Here is an 18,642-nt window from a genome sequence, read left to right on the forward strand (position 1 = left end):
TAAGGGAAGGAAACTAACAAACTGATGTATTGTTCTTTTTTTTGTCTCTTAATTTGTGGACAAAAACGCAATCGTAGAATATTGCAGCCTCAACTTTTGACCCATCTTTTAAAGCTGTAATCACGCAACAGATCTCCTGAAGAAGAACAAGTTCTCATTAACTTGTGTATCCATCCATGTACAGTTACAGGACAGAGGCATCATGACAGGACGGGTTGAGACAGGAAACTATTTCTGTTTGCATCTTGACCGCTATGAGCTTGTGGAGGCGCTCACCTGTCTCTCCCTGAAGCCCCTCCCTGTCTCCAATTACCTGTGTCTGTACGGGAAACACCAGCAGCTGCTGGGCCAGCTGTCCACCCGCTACCACAAGGGCCTGATCTGCGACTTGTACAGGTGGGAGAGAGAACAGTTACTGTGCTTTTGCACATTTCTACACAAGCTTTGAGGGGGGAAATCCACTTTTTTTTTTTTTTTCAGTTTTTCTAGAGTATAAAATATCAACAAAAAAAATCACCCTTAAATTCTATCAGTTGTAATAACACTGTCAGCTAATCGCTGTCTTACGTAGTAAAACCTTGGACTAGTGTCACAAAGAGATTTTAGACTTGCCTGTACTGTTAGGCCAGACCTATTTTGCTCTTTGATTATTATAATAACAAGTTAGACAGTTGGCAGACAGATTAATATTTCCATAGTAACAATCAAAATGGTGTCAAATTGCAAAAAGAGGAAAATAGCTAATAATATGTGGTTCATTAACAAAGTTGTGAAGCGAGCAGTAAGAAGGAAAAGAGTTTTTAGAGCCTGCAGGAAATTGTTGGAAATATACAGAAGTGAGGACATCGTCAATTCTTTTCATTTGCTAAAGAAAACTATCCTGACTAAGTGAGCAGAAGTACCAAGTCCTGACTGGGGAAGTCAGTTCAGTTAATTTTGCTTTCGATAGCCTGACACATTTTAACAAGTAATGAACCAGCTCACTTTTTAGAAAGAAAAACGATGTGAAATACAAGAGACCTTTCCTTTCAGTCGGGCACTCCTTTGACTCAGTGAGCTTTAGGGCTGCATTTCAAAGCACTTTCCATTTAGATGTGGTGAAATGTTAATGCTTTGTGATGTAAATGTCTTGCCTTTGATTTTATTTTTTGTTGGCTTTGCTGACAGACAGACAGCTAGCCGGGTTAGAGACATGGTGCTCACTGCCCACCCTTCAGCCCGCACTGGTTAGCTAATGTTAGCCTTGGCTGCTCTGCACTGTGCACCAACTGGGTTGGGTTGAAGCTAGCTAGCAGCACCGCTCATTTGGCTATTACTGCTGGTAATGCTGTCCTGGTTGAGGGATGGCTTGGATGTGGAAACATTGTGCTCGCCTTCCAGTCTCCCCCCAGGTCGCCCTGATGAGTAAGTGGCTTTATTTTGAGCCACGAAACCCCTTTAGCATTGTGACCTATGTTAGCACCACTGGCCATGCTGACACTGCTTAAGGGGCTAACCGTGAGGCTAACAATGCTAATGGGGGTTTGCAGCTTAAAATTGAGCTGCGTACTCACCGGGGCAACCTGGGGGGAGACCCGAGGGTGGGCACAATATTTCCAAAACAACCACATTGGGTCTGGATGACGGTCACGGTAATCACCAAATTAGTGGCACTGCTAGCTCCCACTTGACCCAGTTGGTGCGCAGTGATGTAAACTGAAGAGTCACAAAATTTACTTACAGACCGACATGGGTCAAAAAATATCAGCTCTGCTGCGTGTCTGCAGAGCTGATATTAAAAACGACTGATTTTTGTATTGTTATAGACTTAACTGAATTTTCTGTCTTTGTAAGTGTTGAATTCCTCCAGAACGCTGCTGGAGTGAAAGGAGATGAGCAGATCGACCCGGTTGCTTGGTCAGCCATGTTTATTAGTTTGAAATTTGTGCAACAGAGGGATTAAAATGTCTGTTCTTCATCTGACTATTAGTGCAATTTAAGCCATAATCAAAGTCTGTCTTTGTGAAACCAGCCCCTGGGAATATGGTGAAATTGCTACAAAGAACTATGATGGGACAGAAAATGCAAAAACACAGGTTTCAAACTTATCTAAATCACTGAAACAAAACTGAAAGTGGGCACTCAAAATGTTCGTAATAATCCCACATTGCACAGGAAAGTCTGTAAACTGTGATGGAGGTTTACAACAGACAGTTTGGGACATAATTTCACTGCAACCTGGGGTTTGTTGTTGCCAAAAGGAATGATGGAACAAACAATGAAAATAATACCATCTTTTACAGAAGTCTTTTATGAGCTTCAGTAACTCAGGAGGTGAACAAACATCTTATACAGACCTGCAGAAATGATTGGCATGTGTTGTTGTCAACAAAACAACAGCTTCCCCAAATTGATATTTTCTGCACTGTCATTGTGTTTTGTACAGTGTTTCTCTCAGTTCATCCAGCTCCTGTAGTAGTACTGTTTCATTTATTCATTCAGGAACAATACATGTTGCTGTTTTTTCAGTTGTGGATATCTGATTTAAATGTCAAAATGCAACAGATGACAGGTGGTCGAGTTTTTTTTGTTGGGTTTTTGTTTGTAAGAATAGCTGTTTTCAAAACCAACTTCTGTATAAGAACGAGACACTTTCACTGTTTCTGAAGCAACTTTGAGTTTGATAGAGGAAATGCTTTCAGGAAGCTGCAGGTAGTGAAACTTCCCATCATTCATGTGCTGACTGATGACCTCGCACGTCATGATAACACATAAGCGGTCTGAACAGACGAGAGAGATTTAGGCCTTCAGTGTCTTTTGTCCTTATGCTGTCTGTGTGTTTGCTGGTGTGACTTTGCGGGGTGTGTGAGTGTGTGTGTGTGTGTGTGTGTGTTTGTCAAACAGCGGGTGACCTGCTTCTGAGGTTTCAACACAAATGACCCCCAGATATGGACGTCTATTGTCCCCCGCCTCCTAATCTGTTTATGCAGCTCCCCAATCTGTCTTTGTGGCCGGTCCGGGACAAGACAAAGCCAGAGCCTCCCCGCTGCAGAGACTGATTCCTCGTCACGCCGCTCACTCAGCTGACTCGTAAAGTCATTGTGGAGGCTGACGGAGCATCGTGAGCCGTTAAAATCATTGATTGACCGTGTGGCGGCTGGGGGTCTTTCAGCCAATACAGTTAGTGTGGCCTCTGGGTGTGTGTGTGTGTTAGTGTGTTTGGTTACTTCAGAGGTTTGCTGATATTTAAAGGGTCAGTTCACCCAAAAATACAAAGGTAGACAGTTTCTTATATATGTCTTCTGATGTCTGGCTCTGCAGATAAGCGGTTGTGGAAGAAGTACTTATACTAAAGTTAAAGTACCGATACCACAATGTAGAAATACTCCTTCCCAAGTAAAAGTCCTGCAATCAAAGTCCTACTTAAGTAAAAACACAGAGGTAAATGTACTTTAAGTATTAAAAGTGAAACACATGTTACTGTTGTAGCTGCTCAAGGTGGAGCTAGTTTTAACAACTTTCCAACCTAGAAGTCGGGCCCCTCCAAAGAGTCGCCGGATAAATCTGAGGGGTCCTGAGATGATTAATGGGACGGGAAAGAGGGAGAAATTAAGTTCTGACACACAAATTTATCTTAATGCTTTTATTTATATTTATTCACTTATTCTTGGTAAAAAATGTCTCTTGGAACTCATTTGAAACATGACAAGGAGCTCTAAATGCTTTATTGTAATGAGTCACAAGCAAAACATTTGTGAATCACTGATTTAACCCCTAATAATGCAATTTATAATTTTATTATATGGATTTGGATCTGAATGGTAACTAGTAACTATAGCTGTAAAATAAATGTAGAGACGTTGTCTTTATTAAGGGGTCACAAGCCAGGCGGATTATGAGACAATGGGTCACTGGGCACAGATATACAAAAGGCCCCACACACAGGCTTTGTGGTGGTCTTGCCCCTTTTTGTCGTTGTTGTTGTCATTTTATGTCTCTGTGTCGTCGCATCTTTTTGTTGTTTTGTCTCTTGGTGGTAATGTTGTGTGTGATCATTTTGTGTCTCCTTGTGGTTATTTTGTGACTCTCTGTAGTCATTCTGTGTCTGTTTGAGGCCATTCTGTGTCTTTCTGAGGTAATTCTGTGTCTCTTTGTCATTGTTTTGCATCTTTGTAATCTCTTTGCATCCCCTTTATGGAGTTTTTTTGTCTCTTTGTGTTCATTTTGAGTCTCTTCCTGGATGGCACACATTAATTTGAGGGACATTTTGCAGGTGAACGTCAGGGGGACCTCATCAGTGTTGAGAACTACTGATCTAAAGGGTGTTTTAGGGTTGTGTTTTTCCATTAGATGGAAACTCAACAGAGTAAATACTCGACTCGGATCTCAGCAGTGGTAAAACAAAATAAAATAAAAAAGTGTGTATTAATGTGTGTTTGTGTCTCCTGCAGTTTCTTCAGACAGAGCTGGTGTTTGGCCATTTATCATGACAGATTCTCTGACTTTGAGCAGGAGCTTCAGCAGAACACCTCAACTACAGTGAGTGATCAACTGTTTTATCTGAGTCTGACCTCTTTCTTTCTTTCTTTCTTTCTTTCTTTCTTGCTTTCTTGCTTTCTTGCTTTCTTTCTTACTTCCTTCCTTCCTCCCCTCTTTCCAGGTGATTCAATGCCCCTCCACCTCACTTTGGGATGCTGCATCACCCTGTTGGGATTTACATTGCAATAATGACCCACTTGCTGTACATTCAAGTATATATAATAACTACTTTTAACCCACACAAACATGTTACTCTAATACCAAAACAGTGTAGTGCAGCATGTGTACGTTATAACCTCCACCTCTGTTTCCCTGCAGGACGATGAGTCCAGGCAGCAGCTGATGGAGGATGACTCAAATGTCCTTCCTCGGGACCCATTTAAAGATGCTGAGATTCGAGCGGCTCTGAGGAGCAGCGCTGTGAAATATCTGACCTACAACCAAAACCTGCTGCCTATGTTCGCCTACCCGGGACAGCTGTGACATCATAAGTGACCAGGTTAACAGATTTGTTTTTATACCCTGTTAAATGTTTTTAAAGTCATATTGTCATTGATAAGTGGCCTGTGTGTGTCTACCAAATATGTTCAATGTATTTAATTTTTCATAAAATATTTACGAACTTCTTGGGGCTTTGAGTGCCATCTAGTTCCATTATATTGGAGAGACAGCAGACGTCTCTTTGGCTGACATATATCTCCAGCACTCAGCAACTCACACCAAAACAATCTAGATTAATAAATAGCACTACAGGAAAGAAGGAAAATGTATTTTTGATGTAGGGGTAAACTTTCCCTTTAAAAGACCTGTCAGCTCCCTACCTTGATTTTTATCTGAGTTGGGAAACTCCTTACCTAATCTGACTTAAATATTATGCACATTAAATCGTTTAATGCAAGTAAAATGAGAATTTCTGACACATCTGTTTTGTATTTCCACACACATCACATCCATAATGTCTCCACTGTATAACTGTGAGTATGACTCTGCAGCAGCGTGACCAATCACACGGCCCATATAGCGGTTGGAGATGAAAGCTTTTTGCAGGAGGAGGAGGAGGAGGAGGGTGTCACTCTACAGCTGTATGCTAATGAGGCTGAGCTAAAGCCTGTCGGGAAAATAACCGCACACACAACAACATATGTCCGCACCTACAAACAAACCGCAGGCTGAGAAAACACACACACACACACACACACGCACATACATTGCTGGTGTCCAAATATACACATATTATCAGATTCAGTCACGTTTAAAATGTTCTAATTACATAATACAGATAACCAGATTATCTTAAATTCTGTCATGTATAGGGACTTTTTAATCTCTTATCTTTTAAAAATAAGATAAAATATAATTCTAAGATACAATATAAAAAAGTATAAGATATTATATTTTTAATATAATTACCAGGCTTACAGTGTATCTGTGGTATTTAGATGTACATATGGTAACTTTACTGCACTTAATGCTATTCTAATCTTTAATAATCTCACTGTAATGTTCTTATATTCTAATACTGCTGCTTTTAAGAGTGTCCTTCTAGATAAATAGACAGTTTATAGTGTTTTAAAGATGGTTTTTAATTTCCTGTGGTATTAGTGTTGATATAATATTCAACACAGTGACTTGTTTCCCTTTATGGTGTTAGGTTCTGGGTGATTAGTCGCATTTTGTTGTGTATTTTACTTGTTATAGCTGCACTATACTCTCAACTGGATTTCTTGGTTTTCAGAAACAGTTGTCGTATATCAAGCAATATATATGACATATTTTGTTTATGTATTTTTGTCTTTAGTAATCAAATGAAATGTAAAAGTAACATTTTTTTCTTAAAATAGTGGAAAGACTTGCTGCTACACTGAGATTATTTCAACCTGTTTCTAGTAAAGATCAACTTGTTTCATGAACTTTTCTATGAATAAGTGTCCTTATCTTGAAGGACAAGACCAAATGAGCCAACTAGAATCAAGAAAAATGACACTTAAGTTAATAAAATTCTTGAAATAATTTGTTTTTTATTAGAAACTGATTGAAACTGACTGGCTAATTGTTGAATCCAAGAACTCACTCGTGGATACAGGTATCTGGAAAGATGGAGTAGAGTGTTTTTTACTTAAGACAAACAATTTTGAAACGCAAACATATGAAAAATGAAGGGAAATAAGAGTGTTAAGCAGTTATACTGACGTAATGGCAGCGTTTGGGTGATAATTGGTCGTATTTCAGCTCTAAGTTAGGACACAAGCTTTCAAAAAGGACTAAATCAATGAGACTGATCCTGAGCTCAACAGTTAGACATTAACCGAAGCTCGCTGCTCTCCAAACATCCACGCTGATTCCTGCGTGCGCACAAACATTTATTTTATTTTAAACATGTCAGAGCTCAGCACCGACTCCTGTGACATCCCGTCATCCCTCATGGCAGAGCACAGACTCATATCCGGCTGACCGGGTCACATCTGACCTGCAGGAATTGGGTTTGGTGTGTTTTAACTGGCAGATAATCTCGGTTTGCCCCATTTGGTGACACAGAAAGAGCGCACTGATTACGCACAGCACGCGCCGACGGTATCTGGGGGCCAGATTGCTTTTGGGGGCCCCCACTTCTTCTTCTTCTCCCTTTTTTTTCAACTGTGCAATTTCCTTTTCAATCACGACGGGTCTACAGCTTGCACAAGCGCAGCCATTGTGATGCAAAGCAGGAAACCCTCCTCTCGCTATTAATTATGTATGCGTAAAATGACGGATTCATATGTCCGGAGTTAACTGTCACGCCAGCGCACATGCTGCAGGGCCACGGTGGTTTGAAATGTTTGTTTGTTTGGTTATTTGTCTTATGTAGCTGGCAGATTTTAACTCAATTGTTTTGTGCGCTTTTCAAATCTGGTTTTGGATCTTTAGTTTTCCTGGAAAGTCTTAAATTCTAAAATATGAACACAATATATTGAGTGGTCCTAAAACAGTTCAGTTAAGTGTTATAACTCAGAATGTTGGAGCTGGTTTTGTGCTTTTTCTCTAAAGAAAAATGTGTCTGAAACCCGACCTCATTTTCACTTTCAAATTTCCTTCCGCTGCGGTTTCCGTCTCTGCAACCGAATTTGTTTGCAGTTCTACATTTTCCATTTTCCTGCTGTTGTTATCTTTTCCAATCACTTCTTGACGTCGTTATGTGGACGGATGTCTCCTTTTCGGACAAATCAGAGCCCCCACCACCCAAAGGAGACACATAAAGCCGAGGCACGTGTAGATTTCTATACAAACTCATCAGACCGTAAAAGCAGGAGGCTCCTGGCGTGTGCCCGGGTCGAGACGAGGAGGAGGAGGAGGGGGAGGAGGAGAGAGTGTGTGTGGGGTGAGTGTGTGTATAGGGGGGGGGGGGGGGGGGGGGGGTGAAATACAATAAAACCCTCAGGTACATCTGCTTTGCAATCTGCAAATCCTCCCTCCATCACCCCCCTCCATCAGCCTCTCCATCCTCCCACACCCACTCCCCAAATCCACAGGGGACCTCGGCTCCTTCTGATTGGTCGGGGATGAGTCAACGAGGGGGGACGGGAACAATGTCATCATGTCGCCTTAAAAAGAGTGCAGCTATGTTGTGGTGAAAGCACCTCGGGAGGAGAACAGAGGATCAATAGCAGCAGGAAACAACAACAAAAAGACGCATCAGATGTTTCTGTCCGCCAGCGGCTGAAAGTGGATTTCTTCTCCCCGCAGCAGCGTCCAAAGTGCCTTCAGCTCTCCATCCAGCGCGAACATGCCGAGAGGATTTTTGGTGAAAAGGAACAAGAAAACCAACCCGGTGTCCTACCGGGTCCGCTCCGATGAAGAGGAAGCGGAGCAAACAGCTGCTGATGCGCCGCCGCTGTCCTCCTGCGCACCTCTCGCCTCCTTCCCGGTGCGCGCACAGACGCCGACGCCCACCTGCGGGGCGGCGGCCACGGTTCCGGAGCAGGTCGCCAGACCGGTGCAATTCGGGAACCCGGAGGCTGTGTACCAGGCGCTCTACAGCCCCACCCGCCCTGTCAGCCAGGACCATGACCGCTCCTACTTCGAGAGACGCTTCAACCTCGGATCACCAGTTTCCGCGGAGTCTTTCCCTACACCAGCAGCGCTCCCCGCTTTGGACCACCTCTTCGCCCCGGTGGACCTGAAAATCGGCTCCAGCAACAGCAGCCGCACCGAAACAAGCGCCACATCCACCGCGGCGCTCCCCACCGCTGGGACCAAACGGCCATCCAGCGACACCGAGCGCAAAGGCAAACCGTCATCCAAGAAAACCAAAGCTATCCGGAAACTGCACTTTGAGGATGATGTCACCACATCTCCGGTTCTCGGGCTCAAGATTAAAGAGGCTCCGGTGGACCAGAAGACACCCAAACCGCAGCCACCCGGAGGTGACAACATCCCGATGGGTGAATTCGTGTGTCAGCTGTGCCGGGAGGCGTACGCGGACCCGTTCGCTCTGGCGCAGCACAAGTGCTCCAGGATAGTCCGGGTTGAGTACAGGTGTCCCGAGTGTGACAAGGTGTTCAGCTGCCCTGCTAACCTCGCCTCGCACCGTCGCTGGCACAAACCGAAGCCGCAGAGCGGAGCTCCCGGTGTGCAACATTTGGAGAGCGACAAGGCGGCCGCGTGCGGTAAGACAGCGCCGGAGGAAGCGAAGGATTCTAGTGACAGGGACACACCCAGCCCCGGACCGTCCGAGTCCGGCTCAGATGAAGGGCTGTATGATTGTAATCACTGTGGGAAAAAGTTTAAACGCCAAGCGTACCTGCGGAAGCACCTGGCGTCTCAGCACGGCTCACCAAAACCGGCGGCGGAGGACGAGGACGCGCCGGTGTGCGAGCAGAGCGCGGCGCCGCTGAACCTGAGCTCCTCCACCTGCCACCCGTGTCCGGTCTGCGGGGAGAACTTTTCCAACAGAGGCAGCCAGGAGCGGCACATCCGCCTGCTGCACTCCTCACAAGTGTACCCGTGCAAATACTGCCCCGCCGTCTTTTACAGCTCCCCGGGACTCACTAGACACATCAACAAATGCCACCCGTCCGAGAACCGGCAGGTGATCCTGCTGCAGATGCCGCTCCGCCCCGCCTGCTGATCCGGGGCTGCTTTCACACTGTCAGATAACAACCAAGTCCAGCCTTGTTTCAGAAAGGATTTTAGGGTTACACTGCAAAAATACCAGTTTGTTTTTTAAATGTTGGCTCCTAAAAAGTACTTTTTTAAAACCGTGTGAAAAACATATGGCACTTTGGTGAGAAGATGTAACTCTGTTTGACTTTACTGTGATGGGAGTGATTTATTTTCTTGTTTCTTATTTGGTTAAAAAACCACCAAATTCTAAACAGATCTCCTATTTTAACACACTGAACTCCAAATTTCTTAAACACTTCTAAAACAATGTGTCTCATTTTGCCTTATTTGGGGAATTTAATTCAAGTAAATGCACAAATCAATACAGAGGAATTTGTCCTTGCATCACCATTTCCTGGCAGCTTTTGAGGTAAAAGAAGAAATGAAAGGGTATTTTTTGCAGTGTGACTCCTACAGTAACGATAATGTGACTCACATGCACCAATTTGTAGAGGTCAGAGGTCAGCCGCTCACCTGCAGCTGGCAGGGATTCAGTGCCTTGCTCAAGGACACTTCAGCAGGTTCTGGGTGTGTGTTTGAACCCTGCCCTATAACGCCCCCCCCCCCCCCCCCCCCCCCCCCCCCCCCCNCCCCCCCCCCCTCCCCCATCTCTGACGTCATACTCTAAACACTTAAAGGTTAGACTGTTAATTTATTTTTCTAGCATCTCTGCACAAGTGCTATTAGCTTCTAGACCTAAGAGAGGGGACGACCTGTAGCCGATAAAAAGCAGAATTCACAGGCCTGAGAAGACCTTATCTCATCACTCTGATTAGCTTTAACATAGCTTGTGGATCTGTGGATCAGTAGCTGTTGCCTGAAAACAAAAAAAGAGAGTAAAACTAGTGTAGCCGGTAATGCCTTTGGATTAGAAACTCCTGCTGTAAAACTGCCTTAAACTGATCTGATTGTCTTTTGATTACTTATTTATCACTGGCTGGGTACGATATGATTATTATTTTTTACAAAGCCTTCTGTATTACCATTATACAGTATATCAAACTCCTTTTCTTCTATTTATTTATGTATTTATTAAATTATTTGTGTAAATTATTGCTCTGTGTGCTCTGTGATCTGTTGCCGTGTTTTTCTTCACGATGTAGCCAAATTTATTTTCTTTAACTTATATGAAAACGGTGAGAGGAGGACGGTGTGTTCAAGTGACATTATAGCAATCAATGAGTTCTATCAGCCGCTCCTGAATAAATAATAATGAATGCAATCATTGATTTCACTTTGTATTTTTGTTTTTTGTTTTTTTGGTTTCTTTGTAACCATTGGCTCTTATACTGCTTTGGATGTTTCTGCAGTATTTTGCTAAATGTCCAAATATAATAAAAACCAAACTGAGAAACAGTTTTTATTCTGTGTGTCTTTTGGGTGGTTTTAATATAAAAATGTATTTGCAGAGGTGATTTAAAAGATGGATTTTAACCCCAGATCAACACAAATGTTGTGTAAAAAGAACCAAATCTCTTACATGATACAAAACACCTTAATCTTGTACTTGGGTATTTCCACTTTATACCTTAACACAATTCAGAGGGAAATATTGTATGTTCACACAGCTACATTGATATTGCTAGTTAAGTAAAAGATCTGAGTGCTTCCTCTGCCACTGCATGTTGTAAAGATCTCAGGGTCATTAAATTGCTGAATTCCCACATATATCACAGAGAACATGACATCAGTGTCCTGAAAGACAGTTATGTCCCTGAAAGCAGCTCATGTGAAGGTATTTGAAGAGATGACGTCACATCTCGACATTTCTGGTGTCGAAATCCAGCAGAGTTTTCATTATTACTGATATCAGTGGGGAAGAAAATGAGGTTTTGACACCCAAAATAAATTAGGATAAGTACAATATAACATATTACTTAACATATATATCCCACCAACTCTTACATCTCAAAATTTCTCGCCGTCACTAACAAATGTGATGTTTGTAAAGACGAAGAAGACACAAGAAAAGTTAAGCACTCTAGAGGAAGCTGCAGGGTTCATGTGCTCATCAAACAAATCATATAATTAAGGTAGAAACTAAGAATGTTTAAAAATCTTTAATGTTCATATCCATAAGCCCGAGCTTTCCTAAGATCTCCATCTTTTAAATTATTCATTTTTTAAATTAGTAAATTGCATTGCATTAAGTTTACAGTTAATAAGAACATGTATGTTATACACAGTGGTAGAAGAAGTATTTAGATCCATTACTTACTAATAACAATAGCAATGTCACACTGTAAAAAATACACTCTTATTTGTTAAAGACCTGCATTCAAAATTTTACTCAAGTTAAAAGGCATTCTGGGAAAAACTGTAAACAGAAGAAAACGCTGGAATATGTAGAGGGATGTGCCTTCATACAGCAAAGTGGAAAAATTAGATAAAAATATCCAAGATGTAAAGGAATTATGTCACTTTAAAAAAATTGTTACCTGTTTGTGTGTAGCAAGAATTGGAGTTTGATCCCGACACACTGTAAGAGTGAGCTGTGTGTGTACCAGAGGTCAGAGGTCACCTGCAGGTCAACATCCACAAAGCATTTCTGCATCTGAAAGACATTCCTGTAGTTCCATCCTTTCTTCTCTTTCTCTTTCAGCTTTCCTATAAAAGATATACGGCTGCTGACGTCACAGATGTTCTCCTGTGCAGCATCGACTTTAGTGTTCATCATGTTCTGCTTAGAATTATTCCCCAAGCTATTTATAGACATTTAGAAAGACTGCCTCTGCAGTGATGCAAACTGGTCTGGTGTTGGTGCCCACTAATGCCATTTAAGTTGGTTAGGAGAAACAATCAAAATAAAATGGCTACATTCATAAAAAAAAATATGTGACATGGCAACATGTAAAGGAAACTGACACAGCTGTACAGATTGTTATAAGTTAACTTACAAAAATAAGAACTCTTAAATGTGCGTATTTCTTTGATTGACATGACACGTTAACTAGTCAGACATGTGTTCTCCTTATTGCCACTTGGGCATGTTGAACTTATTAACTTCTTCAGTGAACAAATAACCTTATTAATTGTTGTTTCCAGAAGTCACTTTAAAAATCAATAAAAACTCCATTGACTTTCTTAGTTTTAATCAGTTGTTGATTTATATTGAAAACTACTTCTGATGTCTTAAAATTAGCATTTACATAATAACCAAATGTGCTAGTTAATAATTCCATTTCATCATTTTGTCCTGAATAAATTAATGAACTTTAAATGGAGTCCCAGTTACAATGATTTTTAAAAGGCTTTTTACTTTTATTTGTTCCATTTACTGATGCGCCTCACATCTCAAATCAAACCTCACTTTTCATTTGTCTCCTGCATGGTGATCTCTGACTTACAACACCAAAAATGAAGACTTGAATAATTCAAATGCCAACTGTATGAAATAATCCATAAACTGGTTGACAAAATAATCTAAACACAAAGTCTCTTCAGTAGCTGTGCAGGAATTTTTGGATCATATCACATGATCGTCATCAGCAGATGGACTTTGTCACTTACCAATGGAAATGTAGATGTTTAAATTTACATTTTCTTCTGAACACTTTCAGGACTCCTTGTTCATAAAGGCTTTAAAATTGAGACTGGAAGTTCATCTGATAAAATAATCTTACCAGAAGGTCAGTTATTGTCTCTTCTTGAGCTTTCAATCGTATCAGACTGCCTTCCTCAGCACCTGCAACCTTCAATTCATAAATTGTTTTATAAATGTATCAGTTCTGAAAAAGTGTTCTCCAGTCTCCATGAACACTGTGGACAGAGCAGACAAATCAGCAAAAGCTCCCATGTGTTTTAAACAGCAGTGAAATTCATGAATGTAGCAGAACAGTGACTGACAGAACAGAAATGTCGATTAAAAACGAACTCCCACATTTTATTTTGTCGACTTTCTTGAGAGAAATTGCTGAGAATTTTCAGAACATCTGGATGGAAACCTTTTGTCTCACCTCCACCTTAAACCCTCCATCACACCACCACACACACTCTGACCCTTTCTCTGACCCTGTCTCCAGCTTTTACCACACACACTCACTTTCACTACACACACAGACACAGACACACACACACAGACAGACAGACAGACACACACACACACACACACACACACACACACACACACACACACACACACACAGCACACACACAGAGGCAGGCCATCAGTCTGCGTCTCCCTCCTTGTGTGGCTCTGACAGGTGTAAGCCAGCTGGGGAGCAGACTGCAGATAAGAGCTACAGATAACACACACACACACACACACATACATACGCACTGTCTCTTTAATGGACCACAGCAGCGTTTCCACGGAAATAAAGAGTCTGAACAAAAAGCAGCAGCTGTCGGAGCTGCAGGACTTTAACTGAACATCTGAACATGTTTCACAGCTTCAACAGTAAAAGTAATCGCTTTATACCATAGTAGACATATTTCCTCTGTTATTTTTTTAAGATGTAGTGAAATGAATTGTGGTGTTCAGACATTCATGTTCCCCCATAAATTCCAAATACTTTGGTAATACTCTGACTTTTCCTCTGGTGCCACAATTAGGATGACATATGACTTTTTTTTATTATTATTAGTTTAGTGAAATATCTCAACTACTACCGAGTGGATCGACTGATGATTGATGAATTTCAGCAACTTTGGTGCTCCATTAACATCTTCATCTAGCGCCATCATCAGGTCAACATTTCATTATGTCTAATAACTTCTTTATGACCAACTACCTGCAGTGGCACCCTCCAATATTTTTACTAGGGGTGGCCAGATTGGGTCAGTGAATTGTAACTAATATACTTTGGTTTCTTATATCTAATGTAAACTTAGCACATATAACATTTTGAGTTCACAACAATCATGTTTTAATGTGTAATGTATCTGTATGTGTCAGGTGTTCTTTAAGGACGCATTCACACTGGCACTATTTGGTCTGCTTTAAACGAACCCTGGTCCGCTTCCACAGATAGTTTAGTTTTTTGGAGTGGTGTGAACGCTCATTCGAACTCTGGTGCAGACCAAACTAGCGAAGCCTGGTCCGCTTGAAAACTGGGAGTCTCGGTTCACTTGCAAGCGAACCCTGGTGCGGTTTGCTTACAGTGGGAAATGCGAACGGACTATCCAGTGAACCAAAGAGAGGAAGTGACGTAGAGCGCAGTGCATTTTGGGTAGAAAAAAAACAAAGCCAACTGTGCGAACTGGGAGAGGCAGAGGTAAAAAAAAGAAAAAGTTGGAAAATTTTCTTGTGGAGTAGTGAGGAGGTGCAGGTGCTTACCCCAAGACTGCATAAATTTGGTGTTGCTCCATTGTTTTTGTGGTGACCAAGCTGGCTGAAGGGGGTGGATTTCTGTTTTCGGTCCTGGCCAATCGATGAGCCGGGTTTTCATCTTCCTCATGCTTTTTTTCTTCCTGGTCAGTGGTCGTTTTAGAATCAGAATCAGAAATACTTTATTGATCCCCGAGGGGAAATTATTTATTTAAATTTATTTAGTTTTAGGCAATACCGTCCCCAAACGAGCAGCTGTTGTAACTGTGTGATGTTGTCCAGGTGGTTTGGTCCGCTTTAAAAAGTGCAATGTGAAAGTGAACCGAACCAAATGAAGGTGTGAAGTTTTTCGGCATTCCCCACCCAATCAAATTGAGTCCCCCGGACTATCCTGGTGTGAATGCGCCCTAAACAGACTGATTGTCCTTTTCCTTAAAAAGACAAACATACAGCTTTAATTTGAAGGAGTACATTGATTGTAGGGAACAAAACATTTACTGAGACCAAGGCTTCTGAAGTTTAAGGGAGACTCGTGGGCACCCATAGAACCCATTTTCATTCCGATGTGTTGAGGTGAGAGTTCAAGGGATCCCTTTGGAAATGGCAATGCAGTCATTTCCTCGTCAAAATTTGGCCTTACTTTCGTGTGCTATTTAGCCCTCTTCACGAAAAGCGATGCCTACATGGTTGGTACCAGTGGATGTAATTTTTTTGTTACAGATATTGTGATAATATCATTATTGTAAATTCTTGTGGTAAAAAATCTGATATTAGGCCAGCCCCAGTCCCAAAACATGGTTGATGGGGTTGAGTTCAGGGCACTGTGCAGACTAGTCAAGGTCTTCCACACCAAACTGGGAAAACCATTTCTTTATGGGAGCATCAGTTCAGATCAGTTCAGATCAGATCAGATCAGATCAGATCAGTTGTTTTGTATGGCAATGGCAGATGTTTAGTTTGGGTGACCTGTTGCTCATTTGTAGAGGAAGTGCAGATCAGCCTTCAGTCCAAGTCCTGTCCTTAAAAGGAGGCAACAGAGCTTGTGAAATTAAACTCCTTTAAATTTTGCTTTATTAGGTTGAATCGATGCTGGGATAGAAAGGAGAAATAGATTATCTATGCAAAACTGTTATGGATGATTCCTCTAACATCTCCTTGTATCACAGATGTGGTCAGTCAGTGTTAAAGTGTTTCTGTTGGCGGTGGCTTTGTTCTTTGTGCTGCTGTTGTGTGTTTTCTTCACTTGTTATCAGACATGAAAGCGACACGATGTGATTCAATTTGTCTGGTTTAATCAGACATCACTGCTGTCTAATGCTGTTAGCCCAGGACAGGGAGTAATGTTACACCCTGCGTGTGTGAGTGTGTGTGTCTACGTACATATAAGGGATAAACAGCATCATTTGTGGACTTTAAGGCTTCTATTTTTGTATTTTATTGTTACTCTGATGAAAAGTCCAACAAAACAAGTAGTGTTATTGCTCATGTTTCACACCATTGAGACCACTTTTCCCATCAGCCCCACTGCTTTTAGGCCATCTATTTATCAGCTCATCTGTTACAAATCCATCCGTCCATCCATCCATCCATCCACCCAGTATTCCATCCCACTTGTAGTGACTTTTAACATAACAAAATGTTTGAACAACATCATAACTGCATGTGTATATTTATATTTACCCTGTGTTTAGATAAGGATAGAATAAACAAAGAAAACTACATTATGGCTGCAACACTAGTAATTGTCCATTCATCCATTATCACAATCAGCCACCCAGTTAGTATAAATTCATCCATCCATCATAAATCAGACCACCAGTCTCTAAATGCATTATCCATCCATTAATCAATCCATCTATCTACTGTTCCATCCATCAAACCAACTGTGAATACACTAATCCACACATCCAACTAAATATCTAACCTTCCATCCATACATACATACCTACATACGTACATACATACATACATACATACATACATACATCAAACCAACTTTAAATACATTAATCCACACATCCAACTAAATATCCATCCATCCATCCATCCATCCAACTGTAAATGCATTAATCCACACATCCAACTAAATATCCAAACATTCATTCATCCATCCATCCATCCATCCATCATTGACAAATCCATCCATCCATTAATCAGTCCACCCATCTACTGTTCCATCCATCAAACCACATGAAAATACATTCATCCACACATCCAACTAAATACCTAACCTTCCATCCATCCATCCATCCATCCATACATACATACATAAATACATACATAGATACATACATTTCTTCACCACATCCACCAGGAGCACTGCCCAATGTGTGAAAACACCTAAAAAGAGACAAATGGTTTAAGTTGAAATCTGTCAATCACACATGGAGACAATACTCAACCTACTGACCAATGTAGACTATTGTGATGATAGAATTGTTTTACAGGCAGATTATTCAAACATATAACACAGAACAGCAAGACACAAAATGGTTTTCTATATCAGAACATCTATTTCTATTTCAAATGCCTATTCTTTTTCTCTCAATGTCAGTTTTTGTTCAGAGAACATACATTCCTGATGAGTAGGTGGTAAATTACATCACAGCAGCTCCCTACAGTCCTCTCTCACCTCACCTTGCATCTTTTGACCTCCTCCTCCTCCTCCTCCCCATCCTCCTCCGCTCTGCCCTCCATCATGGCCTCTCTCTCTCTCTCTCTCTCAGCTGCTGCAGCCCTGCACGCGTCTCCTCTTATCTCCAACACACTCAAACAAAAGAGACAAAAAAAGAAAGAAAGAAAAAGGCAGGAGGAGACAGAGTAAACACCAGCCTCGCTGCCTCACCGCCTCTCTGCGTAGGCCGAGGTAAGTCAAACAAACCTCGGGGCATTTTCCAGGCTGGCAGGTGTTGGTGTCAGAGGCAGGCGAGCATGGCATCGAGAGTCAACAAGTGGAACAAGCGAACACAAACACAGGAACAGTGTGTTTTAAGTGCAGATTAAGCTTTGGCTGTTGCTACTTGTAGAGTGTTTGTGACTTTTGTTCACTCAACATGTGGGTGATGAAGTTAAAGTGGTAAATCCTCATGTTTGTTAAATACACTGTAGTGTTTCTGCACCGCATGTCCAACAGGCCCCCTGTCAATCACAACCAAGTGGGCCACACATTTCCTTTCAGTTTTTGCTACATGGGTGCTTTGGTTATTAAATTCTTTGTTCTCAGGTTCTCTCCAACAATGAAGTGAAATACTGTGGTAGACTGGTGCACAGTAGTCATAAAATAAGTAAACTGTCAACAGGATAAACATATTAAAAGTAAACTGCAGTGTGTGCAGGTACTGTAGGGAACAATGACCAGAGAAAAAAACATGATGCTAATTGCAAGATAAATTGGTCCCAGTTTTTGTTATCTTGGCCACCATCTTGACTCTGAGGGAGTCGGAAGGGACAATTCTATTGGGCACAACTGTGAAGAGTTTTTGTCCTTTCTGCTGCACGGTGTTTCTGTTATTGGTCGTTTTATACCATCGTTAACTAGTGACTCCTCCTTCCCTTTTAGCAGCTGGTTGGAGCCAAGTTTTCAGGGAAAATGACTTGGCTAAAAACAGCAAGCTTTACTGTCTGTTACAGGCCACATTTTGGCTCTTGTTGTGGTTCAAAAAGTAACATTCATAGAAAAGTTTGGTCTTATTTTTAACCAAATTAAATCCATATTC

At 41.6% G+C, this 18,642-nt stretch overlaps 2 protein-coding genes across 2 annotated transcripts in view; both read left to right on the top strand.

Annotated features, from left to right (window-relative positions):
- Positions 1-18,642, top strand: part of cfap61 (cilia and flagella associated protein 61) — a 67,965-nt gene that overhangs the window by 41,078 nt on the left and 8,245 nt on the right. The window contains exons 23-25 of the mRNA XM_050058601.1: positions 185-396; positions 4,431-4,518; positions 4,837-5,017. Coding sequence (XP_049914558.1) covers positions 185-396; positions 4,431-4,518; positions 4,837-5,001 — 465 coding nt within the window. The 3' untranslated portion in view covers positions 5,002-5,017. The remainder of the gene's footprint in view (positions 1-184; positions 397-4,430; positions 4,519-4,836; positions 5,018-18,642) is intronic.
- insm1a (insulinoma-associated 1a) lies at positions 8,092-11,013 on the top strand. The gene has a single exon (XM_050058602.1). It carries the CDS (start codon positions 8,279-8,281, stop codon positions 9,620-9,622), a length of 1,344 nt encoding a protein of 447 aa, XP_049914559.1. The 5' UTR covers positions 8,092-8,278; the 3' UTR covers positions 9,623-11,013.

Source organism: Epinephelus moara, chromosome 12 (genome assembly GCF_006386435.1).
Source record: "Epinephelus moara isolate mb chromosome 12, YSFRI_EMoa_1.0, whole genome shotgun sequence".
NCBI classification, from domain to species: Eukaryota; Metazoa; Chordata; class Actinopteri; order Perciformes; family Serranidae; genus Epinephelus; species Epinephelus moara.